The sequence below is a fragment of the Stegodyphus dumicola genome, chromosome 1 (assembly GCF_044657685.1).
Source record: "Stegodyphus dumicola isolate Sdum_Otavi_A_Nest chromosome 1, ASM4465768v1".
Taxonomy (NCBI): domain Eukaryota; kingdom Metazoa; phylum Arthropoda; class Arachnida; order Araneae; family Eresidae; genus Stegodyphus; species Stegodyphus dumicola.
Genome location: NC_140768.1, coordinates 285,206,858 through 285,230,277, shown reverse-complemented (window position 1 = coordinate 285,230,277; position 23,420 = coordinate 285,206,858). Strand labels below are relative to the sequence as shown.

The 23,420-nt window shown below is 34.0% G+C and overlaps 1 protein-coding gene across 1 annotated transcript; it reads left to right on the top strand.

The window, feature by feature from the left end:
- The first annotated feature begins 5,996 nt into the window (after window positions 1-5,996).
- Window positions 5,997-22,281, top strand: LOC118195301 (potassium channel, subfamily K, member 16-like). The gene is made up of 5 exons (XM_035366598.2): window positions 5,997-6,144; window positions 13,369-13,545; window positions 15,331-15,663; window positions 18,113-18,345; window positions 22,039-22,281. Exons 1-5 carry the CDS (start codon window positions 6,000-6,002, stop codon window positions 22,225-22,227), a joined length of 1,077 nt encoding a protein of 358 aa, XP_035222489.2. The 5' UTR covers window positions 5,997-5,999; the 3' UTR covers window positions 22,228-22,281.
- The last annotated feature ends 1,139 nt before the right edge of the window (window positions 22,282-23,420 follow it).

Below are 23,420 nucleotides of genomic sequence, written 5' to 3'. Positions count from 1 at the left end.
ACTATATATTGTTAACGTAAATATCTCAAGACAATTTTTTATAAAAACATTTATTTTTAATATTCTTAATTTCTGATAATTTTATTTTTTGAATTTTTAGGAAGCAGGAATTGAATATATTTATCTTTTTAAAGGTTTTTATTCAAAAGAGTGCACAGTAGACTTGGTTTCTTTGGGGAAAATTCTGATATGATATATTTTGATAGGTGGATTGTCCTGATTAAGCTGTCTCTTGCGTCAGCACCACACCTCTTTTTTGTTGCGTCGTTCACAAAGTTGACTCATTGTTCTACAACCTATGTATGACAAGGGAAGCTTTGGAAATCCAGTTGCAGCGATGTGAAAGACTTTAATAACATTTTCATGTTCTCATCCGTAGTATTCCTTAATAGTGGGGAAGGAAAGATACTGCAACTGTGCTATGCAGCATCAAATCATGTTGACGTAATTCTAAGCTAAGTTTTGAAATGGTAAATTTCGGAAAGTCTTTCCCAGGGAAAGTGATCGAGCTTTCAACAATTGGCGTAGTTCTAGTTCTAGATACTTCTTCTTTCAAATACCATCATTGAAAGATACAATTTTCGTGATGAGGAAAGATAGTATTCTGCTGCATTTCTAGACTGATAACTTGCGGTAAATTTTGAGTTAGTCATCGTGATGTTCTGAAAAAATGCTTTCAAAACCCATCTTTAGACTCTCTTTCTGTTTCTGTGTAATTCATCAATAAGTTTTTTTCAGCTCGCGTATAGTCTCAAAACTCCAGAATTAACTCTAATTCGTCTAAAATCAGTAGGGTATTTAGGATACCGCTTTAATACTATAGGTGTGCCTTAAATAACCTACAATATGGCCACCTCCACAGTACAACATTTGGGAATTTCTGTTTTTTGTGCATGCAATCCATGCTTTTGTATCCTAAGGCACACTTCACGCATCGTGGTTTTTGCTTACATGTACCTGATGAATGGTGAAAATGCTGACAGTTTAACGCTGAACCAGATCTCGACCAGTCTGAGAGAGTTCAACAGAAATCTTAGAACACAGCAAATTAATTAGTTCATATATTCTTTCACAGCTGGGACACTGGGAGGTTATAATTGAAACAGGGCTTAGGCATCCTAACTTTATGTGAGGATCATGTGAGATCATTTATGATAAGATCATGTGAGGTTATTTCATTAACAATATCATGTAAGGGCTAGTTCGAGGGCAGTCTCCTGGCAACAACTTTAGCAAGTTTCTAATTGGCGTGGAAATAACATAATATTCGACGAGTTTTGAATTTAAACAATTTGTTATACAGTGATGTATACTGCGATCGTTAGGCATAACTGTAAGGGATTCACCTTTAAAAAGTCCTTGAAATTTCGTTTTATTGTCATTTTTTCAAAAGTTCAGAAATCAACATTTTGGTCTCCTCATAATAGGTTTAATCCTGGGGCAGGGCCCTCAGTTTCCATGATATTATTAACACGTAGATATTAAATTAGTAATGAGTAGGAATTGTAAGGTCTGACTAATTTAGCCGAACGAGTCGTATTTTCGGGCAGAGTCGTAGCTAGAGTTTTCAGCGCCCAGGGACAACTGAAGATTTCGCGCCTCCTACTGCTTGCCGAGGACGGAAAACATTTAATTCTAAAATGTCATAACATCAGTTTGGCGCCCCTTGGATTCTGCGCCCGGTGACAGATGCCCCCTTTAGCTACGCCCTTCTTTTCGGGGTACATAAAACTGCCATCATTGTCACTTGGGACTGAATTCGTAACATCATTAGACATGTATGTTAGAATTTTTTCTCTTAATATCGCATCAGAAATAGCTTCCAGGAGTGATACTGTCATAATATAACCTTTACATTTTCATGAGAGTTTATAACAGTATTATTCCACAAAACATTAGCATAATTACGGTTATTGAAATGATGACTTTTAAACTTGCTGTTATAATGACTGCTCATCGATATCTTCCATAACTTGCTTCATATCTTCTTTTTTAAAACCTTTTATTACTTGAAACATCTTAAATACGAAATAGTCCTATCATGGATGCTTGTAATCGTATCCAACTTTTCCAGCTTTCAGTACATATAGGGTGTATCAATACAACTGTGACAAACGTTCAGGAGAGATAAAGTACACCTAGATGATGGAAAATCACACAATAATGCATGGTCGGAAACGCTTTCTCGGCGCAGTAGTGACAACACAAAAAAGGACGGACACAAACAGTGAGCCAAAACGTGTTTTATTATGTTTAGCACAGCAGAAACCAACAAATAAGAATAAAAACAAACAACGATCGTTATTAAAGAAGGTCTTCGAAATTACGACCCATAACCGTGATGTAGACTTTACTTCTCCGGCGCACAGAGCTTAAATTGCGCCGGAGTCCAAAGCAGCCCGGCTCTGGTGCTTCTTAGCTTTTGGGATAAATCATAATTCTAGCCAGAGCGCACCGGAGGCCTAAATATGAGCCCACCCATATTTAAAAGTTTTATTCTCCAAAAAATACAAGGAATTTATGACAACGCTGATGGAACTGGACAGCTTCCTTCTAATGCGATTTAATAAGCGCCTATCGGAATTAAGTCCCACACCGCCCAATTAATCTACAATGTTGCGACTGCACAGAGCAAGGGGAGACAAGGTAGTACCAGTACAGTCCCTGCCGAGCCTTAATCTGTCTCGAAGAGCCCTCAGGCTTTCTGTGAAGTCTGTTATTGTGCCCCATGGTTGAGACTGCCTAAGTGCAGATCCTAACTAGTTTTTCCCAGGCATTCGCCTGAGTCAACCCCCGGGGGGAAGGAATTTATAACAGCGGGTAAATTTTTCTTTCCAACGCTAGTGTGTTCCCGCGGAAAAGAGCACCTGCAGAGTTTCTAAAATGATGTAACCAAAGACGGGAGGGGGAGATTAAAATTGTCACTTGCTACTTTTTTTCAGTTAAGCTTCGGATTTGATGAAAATTTGTGTATCTGTCATATTCCGCTTAACAGCTAGAATTATATTGCGAGGAGATAGTGTTTAAAAAATTTTGGATCTTCTCTTTTAGTTTTAATACCTACAGGTCGTCCGTTAAAATTTTTTCCATATTCTCTTATTGTTTGTAGCATTCTCTATATCTGCATTAGTAAAGCTTTAACCATTTTAACGTTTTTTATTGGTGTGCTGGAAAAAGTCTTTATTTATATCATCCCTTGAACTAGTACATTACATTTAGAGCTTAAATTAAACCGGAGAGCACTTGAGATATTTATTTCTTATGTGAAATTATAATTTCAGCCAAATAAGTCAAGGTTCAGTACTTTATTTTAATATTTAATTATGTACCATTTATTTTAATAACTTATTATATTCTTATATATCTCTTTACATTTTATTAAATTTTAATATTAATTTTTAATTGTTCTAATGATAAATTATTTAATTTTAATAACTAATTGTTTAAATGTTTAATTATTAATTATATTACTAGTCATTTTATTTATTTATTTTCGTTCTTCTTTCCTGACAGTCTTCCAAAGGGCTCCGACACTTCTAATTTTAGAAATTAAACCCTACCGGCGTATGGAAGATCTGAATCACGAATGGAAGATGCATGACGCACGGTTCCTGCATAACGGCTGGGTCGTAATTTCGAACACCTTCTTAATGACGATCGTTGTCTCTTTATGTTAGTTTTTCTTTGCTGTACTTCGTATAATAAACATGTTTTCTCACCCCGTTCTTGTCTTTTCTTTCTTGATTTTTGTGGCATCACTACCGCGCTAGGAAAGTGTTTCCGATCATGCATTGTTATGTGATTTGTCATCGTCTATAACCCTCCTGAATGTATGTCACTGCTGTACTGATACACCCTGTATAAATCTATATATATAAAGAAGAATGTCTGTTTGTGTGTTTGTTCGCGATACACTGAGTCACTACTATAGCTATCGTCACCAAACTTTCTACAGTTCGTTTTGGGTCCTGGGAAAGATCGACGCCCACTTTTTCCACAAAAAAATTCAGTATACATATATTTTACGCGAATTTTAAGAACTTCTGATTAAGAACTCAGTGATTGCCCCTCTGCAATCACTGAGCTTTACATTGCCACTCTGCAAAAGCGTAAGATATATATGCTTCATATTTAATCAGAATACTCGGCGATATAAAAAAATTCCGTTGCCAGTCGGGAAAACGCAATAATATTAATTTATCTCGCAGTTAATTAAAAAAAAACTCGGCCATTTAAGAAAAATCTGTTCCACTGCCCAAATTAAAATATTTCAGCGCGTGTTATCGTTCAGCAAAGCGTAAAATATTTAATTTTTCACGCAATAACACGTACGCATCAATTATGCGTGTCATTACATCACATGCATTTTCTTTGCTTTTGAAGGTGAATTTGTAATAGTCGTCACAAAGCGTTACTTTTGCTGTGAAATCAAGTGTGCCTCTAGAGCGAAAATCGGTTGCTCAATTTACTCCTTAAGCACGATAAGAAAAGGCATCACGAGTTTCAGAAACAACGGCAACGGGAAGCATGACTGGAAAACGTTCGAGTATGTACTGCTCTTGAGCAGTTCATATGGAACAAACGAGCAAGGTGAAGCAAGATTGGAAAATATTCGAATGAGCAGTGCTTGATCTAGACAAACACTGCACGCTGATTTAAATCATGGTGCATTCTATTACGATGCTAATTATGATTGCAGTCTTCATAAAAGTGTGGTCGTTGGAAGGATCTATAAATTATAATGTATTGCAGATCCCTCGAATTTAAGAATGAAGCATCGGTAATGTGGCTATGTGGATAGAAAAGTGAATTTGCCCGCATCAGATGGGAAACAAATATTGTGTATACAAAAGCATTTCAACAAACAGAATTAAAACACAAACACTTTCTTTCCTTTAAGTAACACTACAACGCATGGTTATTATTCGCCGAATAAATCCAGCTTCAACAAAAATAAAACTTATTATGACGAAAAAAAAGTACCGTTGCTACATCGTTCTTGAACTTAAATATCCATAACTGTTGCCATACGCAAATTACTAATTTATACAATAATAATAAATATAAATAATTTTATAATTATTTACGTACAAATATATGCGTCGAAGAAAAATTTAATAGATAAAGAGATTAGGTTGTCATTACTTATTCTCAAGTTTCGTCCACTTGGAAAATTCTCTTCGAAAAGTTAAAAAATGTTTCATAATTTGTAGATTTTTAGTTTAATTTAAAGTAGCTTATTTAATAATTAATTCAACTTGTTAGAACTATTTTAAATAAATGTCAGTAAGAAAATTTAATATTTAGGTAATCAGTATATTTGAAAAACTAAGAAGTGAAACCAACAAAAGTGTCTTGCAGTTGTCAATCTTCAGATTTCAGAGAGAAAATTAATAAAACTTTAAATTTTTTTCCTTTACGATATTAGTACTTACATGTTTGCTTTGATTAATTATTTAGTAAGTGAAGTTTAAGACGCATTTCAAATATTTTTTATTTTACTAAAAATTTTCATTTTGTTAAAAATTAAAATTGGCTCTTCAGCTCCACCAAATTAAACAGTAATTTATAATTTAAATACAAAAGACCAAACGCTAAATTATCCCTCACGATGCTGAGAGTTCACAGGTTTGCATTGTGACATAAATTTTGAAAATAAGTATACTTTAAGATTAATTTAAAAACATTTTCTCCAACAGGAAAAAACCTCAGAAGTTTTTCGCTAAATCAAGCTCAGTTACCATAACATTTGAATACGATACTCTCAAAAAGGAGCAAGTCTAAGAGCTACAGAAGTAGATCGGTAATTTGGACCGGTTCAAAATCATGTAACAAATTTTAATCTAGTATTAATGCAAGCCTTCATTGTATCACGTAATAACTTAACAAGTATTACACGTAATAATAAATAATCAATATCTTACCCAACCACGTGCAAACTTTTCCTTTTAATTGAATTTACAATATTTACCTTAAACTTTAGTCAGACCGCCTGTACTATGTGGAATGTGATATTTTGCACATCCGTTATTTACACAGTTTATATTCAGCTAGGCGGTAGCATGTTCCTTCTGTTACAAGCATTGAATAAACTGAATATAGAGGAAGTTTCAGGGCAAAACACAAGTTACCACAACTTTTCACGTAAGTTGGCTTGTATTAATTAATTCCATTTCTTTTATTTTTACATTTTAATTATTGTTTCAAGCTGGATGGATTTCTCTGCTAAATTCCAAAGCTTTACATCAGTGAAATATCCAGTACCCAGCTTTAAAAAAAATTTCGAAACGCAATAAGGTATAGAATTCTGACATGTACCACATGTTTAAAGATTTCAAAATTTTCAATTGTTATTTGTCAGCCCAGTAAACCCAATAAAAACGATGTATGAATAAAAGAAAGGCAGAAAAATAAGTTTGAGATTGCTACTAACACCAAACGTAACCGGCAGAACGGGAGACAAAAAAAGATCGATAACTATATGTTAGTAAAATATTAAACGAAATGTGATTTTAAGACAGAACCAAAAAAAAACAAAAAAAAAAAATTTTTTTTTTCTGCATTTACTAAGCTAAATGTAATTTTAAACTCAAATAACTTAAAATTTTGGTTACAGAATTTTTCAGAAACATAGCTTCAGGCTTTGATTGTAATGTATGATGACAGTAAGATAGCTAGGAAAAGTATGCCATTCGAAAAATTGTCGGTGCTCTTCTGTTATCGGAACCTGCTTCAGAATGTACGTATGGATAGATGTATTCATGTATGCATGTACATACTACGTATATCTACGTACTCATGTATGTGTGTATACACACTGTATGTGTGTATACATTGTATGTGCATGTGTGTATACATTGTATGTATGTGCGTATGTATGTATACACACACGCACATACATACACATGTTCATACACAAATTCATTTTTGAATCCGGACCTGATAATAGAGAAGTACCAATTTGTCTTATACATAACAGCGCCGGGGTAGGTCTTTGGTCGCTTGGTGCAGTCTCTGCGGTTCTGCCGCCTAGTGCAATCTTCATTGTTTTGATACCTGATGCTTCCCAAAAGTCCACGTATTTCTGTCGCCCCTGAATTCTGCCACTCAGTGCAGCAGCGTAGGTTGCACCGGCTCTGAGGCTGGCTGTGGTATTAATTGCCTCAAACTCCTCGCAGTTCCGAATGCTTCCACATGATTTATTGCACCGCTGCTACTGCGGATCCTTCATAAGGTATTCTTTTCTGCATTTTCATCCTTTAGAAGGTATTCTTTTCTGCATGTTTTCCGTTGTAAGTAATCATTTTCTGCACTTCCTACAATGAATAATAATTATCATGTGTTAAATCGCATCTCTGTGATTTCACAGCCAGAGGCATGCAATGGCACATGTTGTAACTGCAACTTGCTGCTATGTGTTAGCTTTATCTGGCAAAAGAATTTTGCGGGTGCAAAACAAGACATCTGTCTACTTTCTGAGTCTTTGTCTGTCTTCAGTGCAGTAAGAGGTATCTGCCTCTTTTAGCAACGAAGAAATGTAGTTCTTTCCTACAAGTTCTTTCCTTAGAACGGGAACTCACTATTTCTCTCTTTGTTTAAAATAACATACTACATTTACAAAATTTTATGTTTATTAATACATTTGCTTATTATTTTTACTTTACTGTGACATCCACTTTCGTTGGCTCCCACCGGGATGCAAATCAAGTAATTAAAATTTGAAAGATATATTAAAGATTTCTGAAAGGATTCATCTATTTTTACATGCTATTTGTCTTCTTTCTCTCTCTTTTTCCTGCGATGGAGATGCAGTGACAATTTTAAGCTATGTTGTCTTCTTTATGTCCGATTCCAAAGAAATGATATCGAAAAACCAACAAAGAAACAAATTATAAATGAATGCAAGATAGAAGGAGGAACTACAGAGAAATGTTTCAAGTTTGATAAAAATCTGCCATAAAAACATAAACCAATCATGTGAAACAGAAATTTAATTTTGAGCAACTAAATCTGGCTAATAGATGTCTATAAAAATGGAGCTTAGTAATCTTCTTTATGGACCATGAGACTGAATCAATGAACTCTCATATGTTGCCTTGGAATCATGTGGGCATACTGATTCATAAAAATTCATCTTCATTTTAATGCTTCGCACTCCCAGCTGGAGAGAGATCTAGAGTTTATTTCAGCTGGAGAACCGCGACATATCTTGGATAAGTTTGCCTGCTAATATTAGCTTGATGTGGTCGTGTGTTTTCACGCCCAAGTTATGCTATGAAGATAGAGTAGTGCAACGAGCTGCCTTACTTTATTAGCACATCGTTGTGTTTTCTGGCTCGCCACTTGTTCTTATATGTCGATACATATTACATATCTGTTGATTTGCGATTAAATTTTGAGGGTGGCTATAAAAATGAAGTACCAAATGATTGCGTATATTTTTAATGTGAAAATGTATTTTATGTCAGCTTTTATATAAACAGATGCTCATCTGTTATACCTGAGTTTTCCTGTGGTTAGCAGAAAGTCGAGTTTTCTAAAAGTAAGATAATATAGGATTAGCTTTAAAAGAAATAAATATATTAAATTCTTGTAAATCAAAAAGTGTTTCCTGTTATCAGGAAGTTTTCCGTATTGTTTTACAGAGAAAGACTTCAGTTTTACAACCTCCACTTTTTGTTTGCTTTCGTGATGTCAGCTCCACATGAGTGCTTTTAACGTCAGTCAAGCCACATAGGAGTGCGTGCTTGAATATCCAAAAACAAATTTAGTTGTTCTTATAGTAGACGCCGCTTTATATGATCGCGGTTAATGTTATTGTTCAGTCTGTTAGCGAATTTGCAAAGTCCTGGCCGTATGTATACGAAAACATGGGAAATACGTACATCGCTTACTGTGATTAATAATTCGGTTACCATTATCAAAATGTATTCAAACGTACAAATTTTTTTTTAGTTGAAGTGAATTCACCAAATAAGAAGTAAAAACTTTAAATAAGGTCAAAATAGATTATAAAAAATAGCCAAATGACATAGAAATGTTGCCAAATGAGGGATTAAAGTCGCGAAACAGCTTAGTTTCGATTTTAGTCAATCACAGAAAATTAGGCAAGAAAGCAACCTTTGTTGGCATAGATTTTGAATAAGTCTATCAATTTTGAGGGTGAAGTGGTACCTCTTCTTGAGGAGTAAAAACATTTTTGCAGAATTTTTGTTTCGCCCTGCTCCTGGTTAAAAAAATTCCTTGAAAATACCTTGGCTGAATAGGATTTTTTTTCCCTAATTTTAAATTTTACATTAGCATGTTTCCTTTTGAATTAGTGATGCCTTCCGAATATTAAGTTTACTGATCTAGCATCACTCATTTCCAGAAATGTTGTTAACAGTTCATAAATGAATTTTTACAGTAAGGACAATTATGAACAATTCATAACAATTTTTTTATATTCTCCTAATTGAAATAGTGTGAAAGAACTTTTTTAATATGTTTCCATTTAAATTTTTATTAACTCAATTAAATTCCATTGCTATTTTGAAGCAGACTTTTATATCAGAATATTTTCTCATCTCTTGATATTATTATCAAAACAGCCATGGACAAACATAATCACAATAAAGCGGCGTCTTCTGTATGCGGTATCGTTTTAGAACGCGGTATGGATGAATATCTGTCTTGCATTGGATTGAATATTCCACAGATCAGAACATGGCTCTAGCATTTTGGTCATCAAAGAGTCCGGATTTAACCCCGTGTGACTGTCTCTTGTGGAGATCTATAAAGGATGGATTTTGTGTTTTTGCTCTTCTGACAAGCTTGGGCTATCCTAAACAGTGCTTCACATCAACTGCTGCGGCAAAATGACCATATTGTGATGTGTATGGGAAGAACTTGAATATAGCATATTGTTGTACTACAACAGGTTCACACATAAAACATTTGCAATTTATTCTCTAAACTTTACGGTTTATTTTTCTAATTGTATAAATATTTAAACTGCATTATTAAAACTCTTATTTCAGAACAAGTTTGAAAGCGTTTGTTTCTTTTAAATTAACCCACTATGTGGAAAGCTTATTGTTGGTTTGCTGTCCTTCTGATAGCGTATTTAATGTATTGTAACAATAGCAGCCCAAACATTATATTAAGATCTACCCGATTACCATATCTCTTCTCAGACCCTTTCTCGGTAGTTCACTGTTGATTAGAACAGAATCGAGGTACATCGCTGATACCATAATATGCCATTTGTCATGTGAAGTACTTTCTTTACACAAGTTGGTTGCTTCTCATCGAAGCATGCTTGCACCAAATCATCGTAGTACCACTGCAAGCGGACGCGAAGATTGTTAAGTCGTAAAAAAGAACCTTATGCCTGCAAGTCTGTTCTCAGCAAACTTATAACGAACTATCACCGGTCAATATTAGAGCATTCAGTATATCTTTTAGTCCTAAAATTCGCTAGCTGTCAACTGTGGAGATGCTATGATATGAAGTTGCATGCATCAGTCTTTGTGTTGTGATGCTCCTGTACATACTCTAGTCTCAATATTACGATTCATTTTTCGTTTTTTAGTTCACTTTCTCCAAACTCTACTAAAATGTTTCATGTCTTTTCTCACAAAGACCAACTAATAATGCATAAACTTATAGCTATATCCCGAGCAAAATGGTTTGTTTGACGAAACTTTAGTCTGCGACGTCTTACAAGAATTTTCACTTTTCCGTAAAAACGTTAATCTTTCAGAAAGTCTTTTACGACTTTCTGAAGGCTTAGTTTGACTTCACAGAAAGGTTTTTTTGTTTTTTATTGCACTTTCAAATGGTGCTACTGACTGGAAATCGTAAAAATTAGCATAATCCTTCCCCTCTAAACAGACACCTGAAACAATAGTACTGTTGCAGAATTTTTAAGTAACTGAGGGGCTTGCAGCAAGAAGGTTCCAGCTACACTTTTGGTACACTCTGTGCTCATGAGAATTTTTTTTTAATTTACAAAAAAAAAAAAAAAAAAAAAAAAAAACCTTCTTTGCATTGGAGTAAAAAGAAAGGGCTCAGCTCCAAGTAGTGGTTTCGGAAGATCTCAAGAGATGAAGGTGATTATACAGTTGATAGGAAACGCTACAGGGAAAGGTTTTGTTTACTTTCAGGCAGTGATGATTATTTTAAGTGTACAAGAACTGTATTTTTATTAAGGTTGTTGTGCTTTCCTATTTTCTCATAAGTGTGACAGAAGTTCAGATGATCCTGAACCTATCAGTTCAGGCTCATCTGATGAGTACTATCCAAGGACAATAACAACGAACTGCCAAAGAAGAAAAGACAGGTATTGAATCGAGATCTGTAGGGAAAAAACAAATGAAAAAGAGCCGTAATGAAGGTAAGAGTTATATTTCAACTAGAGGAAAAAATATTCCTCCTAGAAATACTGGTTCATAGAAAATGCAATTTTACTAGCAGAGATGCTGAAGAAACTGAAAGTGAATTCAACGATTAATAATGAAGAATACCCATATAGCCTTCGTTAAGTCAATGATTGTATGTAAATATTGACAAGAATACGTACTGAAATGAACATTCCCGAACTAAATGCTTGTATAATCCTTTTTTTTTCACATTATTTTGCTTTATATTATTTTTTCATATGTTATAAACGTTCTCTTTCGCTTGTTAATTAAACTTTCTATCACAGGCATTGTGGCTCTTAAATTTTTTTATCACCAAAAATGGACACTTTAATGATTACTGGGACAACAAGGGCTTAATTCCTAAATTCAAATAATAATATAGCCTGACTAAACACACATTCTGCTATAGTAATAGCCGTAAAATTATTTTTACTAGCACTTTTAATGAGAAATGTTTAAAACATAAGTTAAAAAAATGAATTTTGGAAATTTTTAAAAAATTTTCCAAAAATTAAATTGGGCCCTTCAATTGTATTTTATCAAGAGATTAATGTAAATAATTGTTCGGGAATGTACTTTCAAATATTTATTATCAATGAATTGCATTTATGTAAGGTTTAAATAGCTTAAAGAATTTTACTGTGAATACTTGGTCAATCTTATAATCAAACATATTTATAAAAAAATAATATGTAAAAATATTTAATATCGTATGTAAAAAAGTCTTCAAAGTTATCTAACTTATTGTAATTACATAAATCATAAATACACGGAAGCAAACATGATTATGACACACAAAAGGGACAGTTTTACATCTCCCGGTTCTACTGGACCGATTGTCGACATTTTAACTTCGCGTTTTCCATGTCTCGAAAGCGGGACGTAGGACATATATTAGATTTATATATAGCATTGCTCTAATATAGATATTTTGACACGAAATCTGACCTTTTCTGAAATGACATCCAATTTTTTTTCCATATTTCGATTCTACCACTCAAATTATGCCAAAGTGCCATGTTTTGTAAAAATCTCACGAATAGTTTTTGAACACAAAATTTTAGCACTTTGATGTTAATTGAATTTGGTATATATTTACTAATATCTCTTTTTTTTTATTAAACTTCTCTGATTCTTTCTTTCACATTTCGAAATTTAAATTCATTCCAAGTAAAATTCGCCCATTTTTTTATGATTTATTGTTAAATTTTGTATTTTTAAATAAATTTTATAAATATTTAAAAAAAATTGAATTATAACCTATAAAATTTTTAATATCATCTTAAAGTAGATTTATTTCTAGGCACACCTTCAAAAAATTATAGTTTGTATTCAAAATTTCCTAGGATATACGCGAATTTACATTATGGCGCGTTTTGAAGTTTGGCTTATTCGTTATAAGCGATAATAACGCTAAATGTGCTTTACGCACTTCTTTAAAATTATTTCAAAGTATGAACGATGACCTTTTTTCCGCTCCTTTACAATACAAAAACGGGAAGGAAAATAAGTTGCTATAATTTAAGAAGTTCGCTAAGTGAATTAATCTTCGCACAAGCTGAAAAAAATGCGGCAAATTTTTTTAAAAATTTTTCCATAAATTTCTCACCAAAAATTACAAAATTTAATATCTAGATATGATTTGAGTCGTAGAATCGAAATGTGGGAAAAAATTGGTATGTTATTTCAGAAAAAGCCCGAGTTTGTGTCAAAATACCTATGTTAGAATAATACTATATATAAATGTAATATATATGTATCCTAAATCGCGCTTTCGAGGCATGGAAAAAGCAAGTTAAATATGGACAATCGGGTGCTTTAAAATGATCCATGAAAATTATTGAAATGCTACAATTTTGCATGAAAATGAACGGCAAATCCAAAAACTGCGAGATACGATTAAATACTTTCTTTGAAAACAAGTAAATTCCTCTATACTAATGTCTTCCAATTTTGTTTCTAGGAATACAGAATATTTTGTTGCAGATTAATTTTACTGAAGAGCAAATTAACCATACGATTTGTCAATGGAATTCCAAAACAATGTTGAGCTTTATCAATCCAGAAATGAAAATAAAGAGTGAAACTTGGACCTATTTTAACGCGTTCATATTTGCCTTTCATGTATGTTCCACGATAGGTAAAGTATTATTAACCAGGTTCTTAATTTTATGTCATATTTTCTGTGATGGTGTATAGCAAAATAATGTAATTCAAAGTTTCAGATCACCGAATATAAAAATTGATATTTAAAACATGGTAATTAATGCTTATTAAATGGCAATTAAAACAATGTTATCTTATTAAACTAAAGCTTTGATCAATAAAAACAGCAATCAATAAATTAAATTTTTTAAAAAAATCTGAAAGTTTCAGATTTTAAATTACTTCCAAAGGGGCGTTTTTTTAACATTTCGTCTGTTACCTTTATTTATTAAATATCATGTTGTTCGCACTTAAACCATAAAATTCAGTTCAAGAGCAGTATCGCAAAATATTCTTAAATTGAGCATATCTTTAGAATTTCCAATACGCAGTCTCTCGCGCTGGAGATAAAAATGTTTTTCCTGTTGCCATTGCTCGCTTTGAAATCTTTGAGTTTGTTAATCAAAAATTCGTTAAAGATTTACAAAATATGAAATCGGTAATAAAACAGATTCCGAATTTCAAATTTGGGCTTCCACATGCCCATATTCTCAGTAGAATTACGTCATTCAAAATTCGATAGCTCTATGCACCGTTGTTTTATCACAATGCGAAAAATATACATACATTTATGCAGATTTTTCATTATTTAATTTCTTCAAATATAATGCAGGACTCTGAATTTGGTGGCAATACTTTGAAAAGTGAAATGTACATTTATAGTGAACCAACGCAAAATCGCAAAACGAAAACAATAGTCCTTCAGAGACAAGAGAAAACAATAGTCCTTCAGAGGGATGACAAATAACAGTTTCAAGATAAGAAGAAATTAATTTTTAATAACTGTCTAGAGTCATTAGGTTATTTTGAAGCAGGAGACGTGAAAAATGTGCAGTGCTTTCGCCAGGAATCGGACCTCTCGAATACGCGCCGAGTATGCTACCGTTATACCACGAAGGCATGCTGAAAGGAGGGAGAAAGTGCCTTATTCACTCCCCCTTATAAAGGACCACTGGGGCTTAGGGGGCTCAATCGCTAAATCCTAGGGGCGATGAACTATCATCCACTACCTTTTAGTTGGGGCGTCATTTGTAAAGTCCTTTTTTCAGAATTTTTCTAAAGCCAGGAAACTGAAGAAATCCGCAGTGCACACGACGGGAGTCGAAACCTGGACCTTTCGAATAGGCATCGAGTCTGTTGCTGTTAAAGAGAACGATTTTTGATTCTGTTATGGTTGGATAGTTTGGATTGTTCCAATGCTGCAACAGCAAAATTCAACATATCCAGCCTGTAATTAAGATACAATATAACACGCCGAACAAGTATTAATTTAGAAGTCAAACAACAAATATCAGCGTTATATTTTCAAATTTTCACAGGACTAATTTCGATGGTTTTACCGAACCATCATCCTCAGCTTCAAAAGCGCAAATGCATATCTTTTCTCGTTCATTTGCGCTTTTGCAGCTGAGGATGATGGTTCGGCAAAACCATCGAAATGTCCTTGAAACTAAATTTGAAAATATAACGCTGATTTAAATTAATATCCAGCCTATTTTACATCACATCTAATTTAAAACAGACAGAAATGACAATAAATCATTAACGTTTGCAGCAATAACCTTGCTCTTCATTTTGTTTCCAACTTTCGGTAAAAAATTGCACTTATTAAAACTTAAAAAGTATGTCTATTTATTAAGTGCTTAGAGAAATACTTTTTCTTTATGATTTAAGATGCATGAAACGGAAAAAAGAAATGCTTTGAAATCGTGCCTTGCAGGTTATGGTGATGTAGCTCCTGCAACGAATTATGGACAGCTGCTCTGTATGCTGTATGCGATCATAGGCATACCCCTCAACATACTATTCTTCAAAACTTTGGGCGACGCTTATTCGGATGCTTATCAAGAGATTATCTGGAAGGTGAATAGTGATGATACTAACAAGAAAAAACAAGTACTGGCGCATCTTATTTTTTACATTCCCTGGGTTATAATTTTCATGGTGTTGCCATCAGTAGTATTCATGTACACCGAAGACTGGAATTTTCTGGATGGATTATATTACAGTTTCATTACTTTGACAACAGTAGGACTAGGAGATTATGTCGCAGGTAATATTTTGGTTCCTATTCTTACGTTGAAGTAAAGTTACATGTAATGCTGTACAAAAAAAAAAAAAAAAAAAAAAAAAAAAAAAAAAAACATGACGCTTATACGGCTCGTGTTTCATTAAGGAAATATCTGATGTGGACACCTTATGACTTCCATGTACTGCCTATTAAAATTTACACATTTTATTATGCTACACTTGATTTAAACTTATTTTATCAAATTTCGTTAGAGATGCATTTCTCATTCAATCAATTCATTTCTCATTTCGCGACAAGGCAAAAATACATAAAAACTCAGAACATCTTTATTAAAACTTATAAAATACAAAAAAAAAAAAAAAACCTAAAACACCATACGCACCATATAAAAAGCTGTTTTTGCAGTTAAAATTAAAGTTCCCACTCAAAAAAAAAAAAAAAAAAAAAAAAGCAATTCAGCTAATGGGCAAGAAGACCAAATTTTCGGTTGAAAGAAAACAAAAACTGAAAGTTAAATTTGGATCCCACTCAGCAAAAAGACACTGAAGTTGGCCCACCTACTGACTTAATTTATTATTCTACTAAGATTTTCAAATATAAATAAATAGTGGCCTCGTTAGGCTTAACGCCACTTAAACTCTTAAATTGTTGATAATTCTACAACTATTGCATACAGACTAACTAAAGGTATAAAAACTTTAACCAGAACTTAATTAACTTATTGCATGCTTTTCTATGATTTAAGAGTTATTAATGACCTGTCCATAAAAAATGTCTTAGTTATAAATTTTAATATTATCAACTGCAAGCATTATAGAGTGTTGGATCAAGGTCAGAATTAAAGAGTAACTCGAACAGTTTTAGATAAGCGCATGCGCGAGTACTGCTGTATTGTTTTCTCGGTTGCAGCGTCACGTAAGCAAAATGGCGACTCCTGAGCGTAAAGCGTTTTGTGTTCTGCATTTTGCTAAGAGTGAATCTAATTTCATTCAGTTCAGCGTGCGTTTCGTTTTAAATTTAATTGTGATTCCTGGTGTGGCAAAAATACCCGCCGATGGTAAACACTTCGAAACTACTGGATGTTTTTGTTAAGGGAAAAGCAAGGGAAGACCAAAAGAGTTTGTAGAGGATGTGGGAGTAGGGAGTCTGTAGAGGATGAACATATTATCTTCGTAGTAGTAAGAAATCTGTTCGGATATCAAGTCTTGAACTTCGGTTGCCAAACAAGGCAGTTTGGAAGGTTTTTAAGAAAACGTTTGCGCATGCGTCCTTACCGGTTACTGTTGGTACGTGCTTTAAAGATAGATGACTGAGGTGTACGTTTTAAAACTTTTCAAATGAAGTATTTAAGCGTGAAGATGACTTTCTTGATCGTGTGGTGTTCAGTGATGAGTTAATTTTTCGTCTGAGTAGGAAGGTTAATACTCATAATGTTCGTATCTGGGGGTCAAAGTGTGCTCATGAACTTGTAGAATACCAAAGAGATCACCCAAATTTAAACATTTTCTGCGCTGCGTTCCGACGTCAAGGGTACGAATCATTTAGTCTCACTGAAGCTATAACAGGGATGGTTTTTCTGGATATGTTACAATAACGGCTCTTTCCCCGTCTAGTACAGTGTGAATCTGTAACTTTATTTGGCAACAATATGGACCCCCTTCCCGTTGGAATATGTACGAGAGTGATTGAACATCGAAGTCTCTAACTATTGGATTGGTTGTAATGGTGGAGACAACAGAGTTCTTTTTCGTTGCCTCTACATTCACTTGACCTAATGCCAAGCGATTTTTGCATTTTAACTTTATAAAAGATCGTCTTTACGTTCCGCCGTTTCCTAATGATCTGCCAGAGTAGAAAACACAGAATTGAAGGAGGCCACTTTTTCCATTACTCTGAACTTCTTAACCAAAGTGCGGGAAGAATTCTACTACACGCTGGATGTGGGCCATAGAGCTAAAGGTGCACATATTGAACCATTTGGAAGAAAAGTTAGACTAGTTTCCCTTCCATTGATGCATGATTTGTTGTAAATAGTTTGAACTAAAGTTTTATAATATACCACTGACACTGGAACATTATTTATGGTTTGATTTGGTTTATATATCATTACGACAAAGCCTCGAGGGCTATTTGCCTAAGGGGAGGGATGCCTTCATAGAGAACTTCGTGGGGGAAAACCATGAAAACACCCATGCAGGTGGTCCGTTGTATATATATAAGTTTCTAAGAAATAAATATAAATTTTAGGACGATAGTGTAAAAAATAGAAATTTTTAAGAAGCGTTATTGTTAATTTGAGGAAGACTCTAAATCAGATATAATTTGGGACTGAATTTATATGCTTTAAATAATACAGAAGTTAAACTGAGAACATCTTCAGATTAGATTATAAAACCGGGGTTCGAATTGTTTTTTTTTTTTTTTTTTTTTTTAATTCAGAATTTAATGTATGGCCTTTTTTCCCCCTCAGGTGAAAACTTGCCGACAAAAGTCTCCTACGTCTTCTACAGAATCGCTCTGCTTTGTTGGATGATGCATGGCCTAGCTTTTGTATCCATGGTAGTAGATTTCCTTGCCCATCAATACCAGAGAATTTGTCTATACAGGGTGAGCATCGCATGGGATAAGTTTCATCTCAGCATTCGACGCGTCTATATGGATATCGAAAAACTGGACATACATTTCAGACTTTTTAAAACAGAAGTAAGGTTCTGAATAGCTAACGAAATATACTGTTCTTCGTCTGTTGCTAATGAATAGTCTAAACATGCATCCTTAATGCAGTTCTTGAATCTTCAAAATATCACTCCTAAAATATTGTAAATTTAAATAACTTGGTTGTTTATTTATTAGAAGTTTGAAATTTATTATCGTTAAGTAATGCGTGCCAAAGCAACATTGTAGTCTAATCGTAATGAGCACGTATCTAGTACTTAAGTACTCTTCGGATGTATAAGAGATTCTATGTTTTTTTTTTGTTGAATTTTTAAATAAGACCTTTAATAACATTTGATGTAAAACATGTTGAAAATAGTCATTTGATACTTTGCAGTTCTGTTATGGCAGAACAATCAGCTATAAATGACTGTAGACAAGTTATAAAGGACATTTTGACATTAAGTCTAATTAAAATCGATAATAAATAATTCCTCTCTTTGGAGAAGTCTCTGGCAACCGTTGTTCCATGTAATATAGACAAGATAACAACAATAAATAAATAACTTTGATTCTAGTTCCCCCACGGGTTTAACTAAATTGTTAAGAATCATGTGAACACTCAGTATCATTTGATGCTCTCGATTTCATATCATTTAAGAAATCCTCATCATTTAAAGCCTTCAGTGTGAAACTTCAATTTTATTATTTTATTCTCAACAAGAGTAATTGCCAAAGATCAAGCAATTTTTTTCTACCTCAAATACAGGGTATTTCACATTGAATGGGACTAAAAGAAAGCATACCTGTGAATGTTGCCATTGCTTTCTTTTGATAAATCAAATTTACACGGAAACCATACTTAAGTTTCTAGAGATGTTTTATGTGCTCCTCTCCGGGGACACTGCAAATATCTATGCGGTATTCCAGTTCCTGCAACACTCTTGATAGATTACGCTTTGTTAATAATTCGAGCCCTTCCGCTGCTTCTGTTGCCATAAGTCCTCAGGAAATGAAGGCCCCAAAACTTTGTTTTTAACAAAACCTTATAGGAGAAAATCACAAGAGATTAGATCCGGGAATCTCAGTGGCCAACAAAGCACTGACATATCATTTCACCCAACACGGCCAACCCAGCGATGGGTACACTATCTTTGAAGTACTGGAGTGCATTTCTATGCCAATGCGGTGAAGTACGTTAATTTCCGTTTGTTTCCGTTTAATCAATTACAGAATTTTTTCTATGCTATTCTTTTTGTCCTTTCAATATGGAACACCCTGTATATTTCCCTTTTAAACCTCCCGTCTAAACTAGGTTTATTTTTAAGTATGTAGTCCAGCTGACTGCATGCAGCTCTCAATTGGTTGATGATTCTACTCTCATATAAGAATGCGAGCCACCTCTGTATTTTAGTTATTTCGAATAACGATTTTAAATTATCGATCATTATTAAGCACACACAAACACGTCAATATTTTTAAAACTTATTAACTCCTTTTTATAGTGTTTTAGCATTGATTTTCTGATATGACCTAGACTATACAAATGAAAAATTATTTTTATATTCCTTTTCTGCAAGTAATTTAAAATTATTTTAGCATTAACTTTTATTTAAAAAATAAGCTGTTTAGACAAGGGTCCTTTTTAAAATTTATTTTTTGAGTCGTTCTCCGTTACATATTTGAAACTTGACATATAACGTCAACACACTGTTATAAGTAAACACCTGTACCATATGTTATAAATATTAATATAATTGCAAAAGATGATTATGCTGACAGTGTTGCGACTGTAGCTTTGGAGCAGCTAGTTATAAATTGTGAATATAAGCAAACAACAACATCTGTATTGTAATGTGTTCTGAAATTGTCTGAGACTTGCTCCTTAAACATTGGTCAAGCATGGTCAAACCATCGGTCATTTAACTGTTTCTTCAAAAAGAAACGAGCAGCAGAGAGCAAATTGTCATCACACCCGCCAGCAGGCGATAATAGACAACCACACACATCCACGCGTTTTCCGGGATTCCAAACAGGACTGAACGCTATGACAGCCAGCTCTGCTAATCACGATACAGAACTTAATACTGTTGTGCTGTTGTTCTTGTGACTAATCTCGCTTTTCTGATATCAGAGCAATCCCACGAAATTCATCTTGGCAAGGACTCAAATCCGCCTGTTGTTGGCAAGAGCCATGGACACCATACGGCTGACAGTACGACTTAGTTCAGTTCCGTCCTGCAATTTTGAGAGGAGTGGACATGTCCGAGGGTCTCCCACTCCTCTTCCCCACCACCAAGCTCTCGAGACGATTTTCGGCTCGCCGTATAGAGAGTCCCTATGACGCACAGACCCTCTACATTTACCAACATCCATGCCTTCTCCAGGTTTCGAACGCGGGCCATCGGTACAACAGTCATGGTCCTAACCACTATCTTGGTTGAGCGGCACATTTTAATATTAATAACAGCACTTAAGTCAAAATGAAATATACATTCATTCCAGGTCTATGAGGTCCCTGCTTTTGGGTTATAGGGACACTCGTGTCCAGGTGGGTTGAAGGGAGCCTCCAATTCTTACATCTTTCCAGGTCTAGTATTAATAAAAATAGAGCTCCACATTTCAAATCGGTTTGAGAACTTTAAATCTAGTTCATTATGACATAATGATATAAATTAAAGCCTTCTTTCAGGAAAAACACTTCGTTAATTCCCAGTGCATTACAAAATTTTTGCATTAAAACACTCGTTACTCATTCAACTAAAAAAACTAAACTCAGTGGCGCAACAACCCTAGTGAACCACGGCCTGCAGTGCCCTAAATTTGCTGTTTTGACCTTGGACCCCGGAATACATCAGCATATGCTCTGGGCAAGCGGTCGGCTTGTCTCAGGACCCCTGGTGTTTGGGCCCCAAGCGAACTTGGTACTCATTTTATCGACCCACTCAAGTAATGAAGGGCTGAGTCAACCTTGCCCAGCCCGGGGATCGAGCCCCGGACCTGGTGCAGCTGCGCTATGCGCTAGCCACCTTGTCACCGGGCGGTCATTCAAAGTAATTTTTTAATAATAAAATTAGCAGCAGTAATAGAATGTAAAAATTAATTTAATAAATCTTTAAATACTCTAGAAGAAAGGAACATCGGATCTAATTTTTAAAATATGACGAAGGAACTAACGATACGAATGCGAAGTTCGAAAGGCGAGTATAACACTTGACGATTCTTGTACGAATGTTATTTTTGTTTCGACGAATTTGCATCAGTGGTAATTTTATCTCAAATTGGTATACAAAATACATGACGATATCTTTCGTTTATATTTAATAAAAACACCAAAATATATCACAGTAATACAGACACATCGACTGCGACAGCGAACCTACAGTTACATAATGTAAACACAGAAGAATTCTTTCGGCGCAACTGAAAAGTTGTAACACAAAATAACAAGCAAACATAAATGCAGACGCAAGCTTTTAAATTCTAAGTTATTCTTTGATATTTGCTGATTCAACCTATGTTATCTGTTTTTGCAATTTCGACCTAGTAGAAAAAAGGAAGGAAGAATGTTGTTGTATGTCTCTCTTTTGTTTTCGTAGAATATGGGAATGTAAGAGAGAGTTAGAAAGCAATACTTTACTGAATTTTCGGAACATAATTTTTGCAATCACTTTGTAGACTAGGTATTTTTTTTAAAATTTGTCATATCTAATTTTATTCTTTCCTCATTACATTTCACAGCAAGTCGTCAATCAAAGGGTCAGCATGTGGGCGGTAAGCCCTGGCACGAAGAAAGCAGCTGAATTTCAAAGAAAACATGTGCATAATATTCTTGAAATCTGTGATAAGCTACAGTCATCAATCCTGAATAAACTCATGGATATGGAAGGCGGTGAAGATATTTTAACATTTCAACCAAAAGAGGAATAGGAAATTTATTTTTTGTGCTCGTAAATTCTACTTCTAAGGGAATAAAGAACTAATGTTTCAGTGTGCTTTTATTTATCACTGCATTTATGCAATGTAATTTAATAATGTGTGTTTTTTCCTAACACTCTCAAACTGGCTTAATTGTTTTTTTTTTTCATTCTTAAATTAGAATCCAGACTTCTTTCTCTCTTCCCCCATCAGAATTTATTACTTCAAAAATTATGAATGAATTACTTCAAAATCAATCTTTAAATCATAAATTATTATAATTTTCTTTAATAATATAAAAAAATTATTAATTTTCCATTTAAAATTAATCTTTCATTCATTTTGAACTATTATTTACAAACTCGAAAAAATATGAAAACTTTCAAATTTTATATTATGCGCAGAGGGGCGTTTTTTTCATTTACATACACATACATATTTCGAGAGCATTTGGGCTAATGTTCCTTTGAGCTAAAAATATTTAAAAACAGCCTATCTTTAAAATTTCCGGTAGATACTCTCGCGCTCTGAAGATAAAAATGTTTTTTTTCCCGTAAAGTGTTGCCACTGCTGTCTTTGAAACCCTTGAGTTTGTTAATAAAAAATTCGTTAAAGATTTACAAAATATGAAATAAATAATAAAACAAACCCTAAATTCAAAATTTGGGGGGCTCTCATATTACCATATTCGAATGGAGGACTATGTTATTCAAAATCTGATGTCTCTAGGTACTTTTTTCTTTTTACAGGGCGAGAAACATACCTACATTGATGCAAATTCTTCATTATTTAATTGCTTTAAATATAATGCATGGTTTTAATATTTGGTGGCAACAACTTGGAAAGTGAGACGCCGTTTTATAGTGGAAGACGCAAAATGCCAAAACGAAATTAATAACCCTTCTGGACGAATTGCCCCTTTGAGCTAATAACTACAACAAATAGTTTGAAGTACCGCAAAATATGATAATCATTTTAGTATATTAGTCACATACTATAAGTATACGTAGTATATACTACGTAGTCATATACTTTCAGTTACAGAAGTGTTTTCAGTAACGAAAATATTCATGTGTTGGCAAGGTCAAATTTTAGGGGAAAAAAAAAAATATTTTCGCCGAATAACGAAATTTAACGTTTAGTGTGACCTGCTGTTTCCTACACTTATATTTGGGAAAATTTTATACTCGTTAGGAAAAAATAAA

What these genes read in the sequence shown, in the direction of transcription:
- LOC118195301 (XM_035366598.2), top strand. Translation starts at nt 6,000, where the DNA reads ATGTGGAATGTGATATTTTGCACATCCGTTATTTACACAGTTTATATT. An exon ending in TCATGTATGTTCCACGATAG is followed by an intron (nt 13,546 to 15,330) that starts GTAAAGTATTAT and finishes CGTGCCTTGCAG; the next exon opens with GTTATGGTGATGTAGCTCCT. An exon ending in TCAGACTTTTTAAAACAGAA is followed by an intron (nt 18,346 to 22,038) that starts GTAAGGTTCTGA and finishes TACATTTCACAG; the next exon opens with CAAGTCGTCAATCAAAGGGT.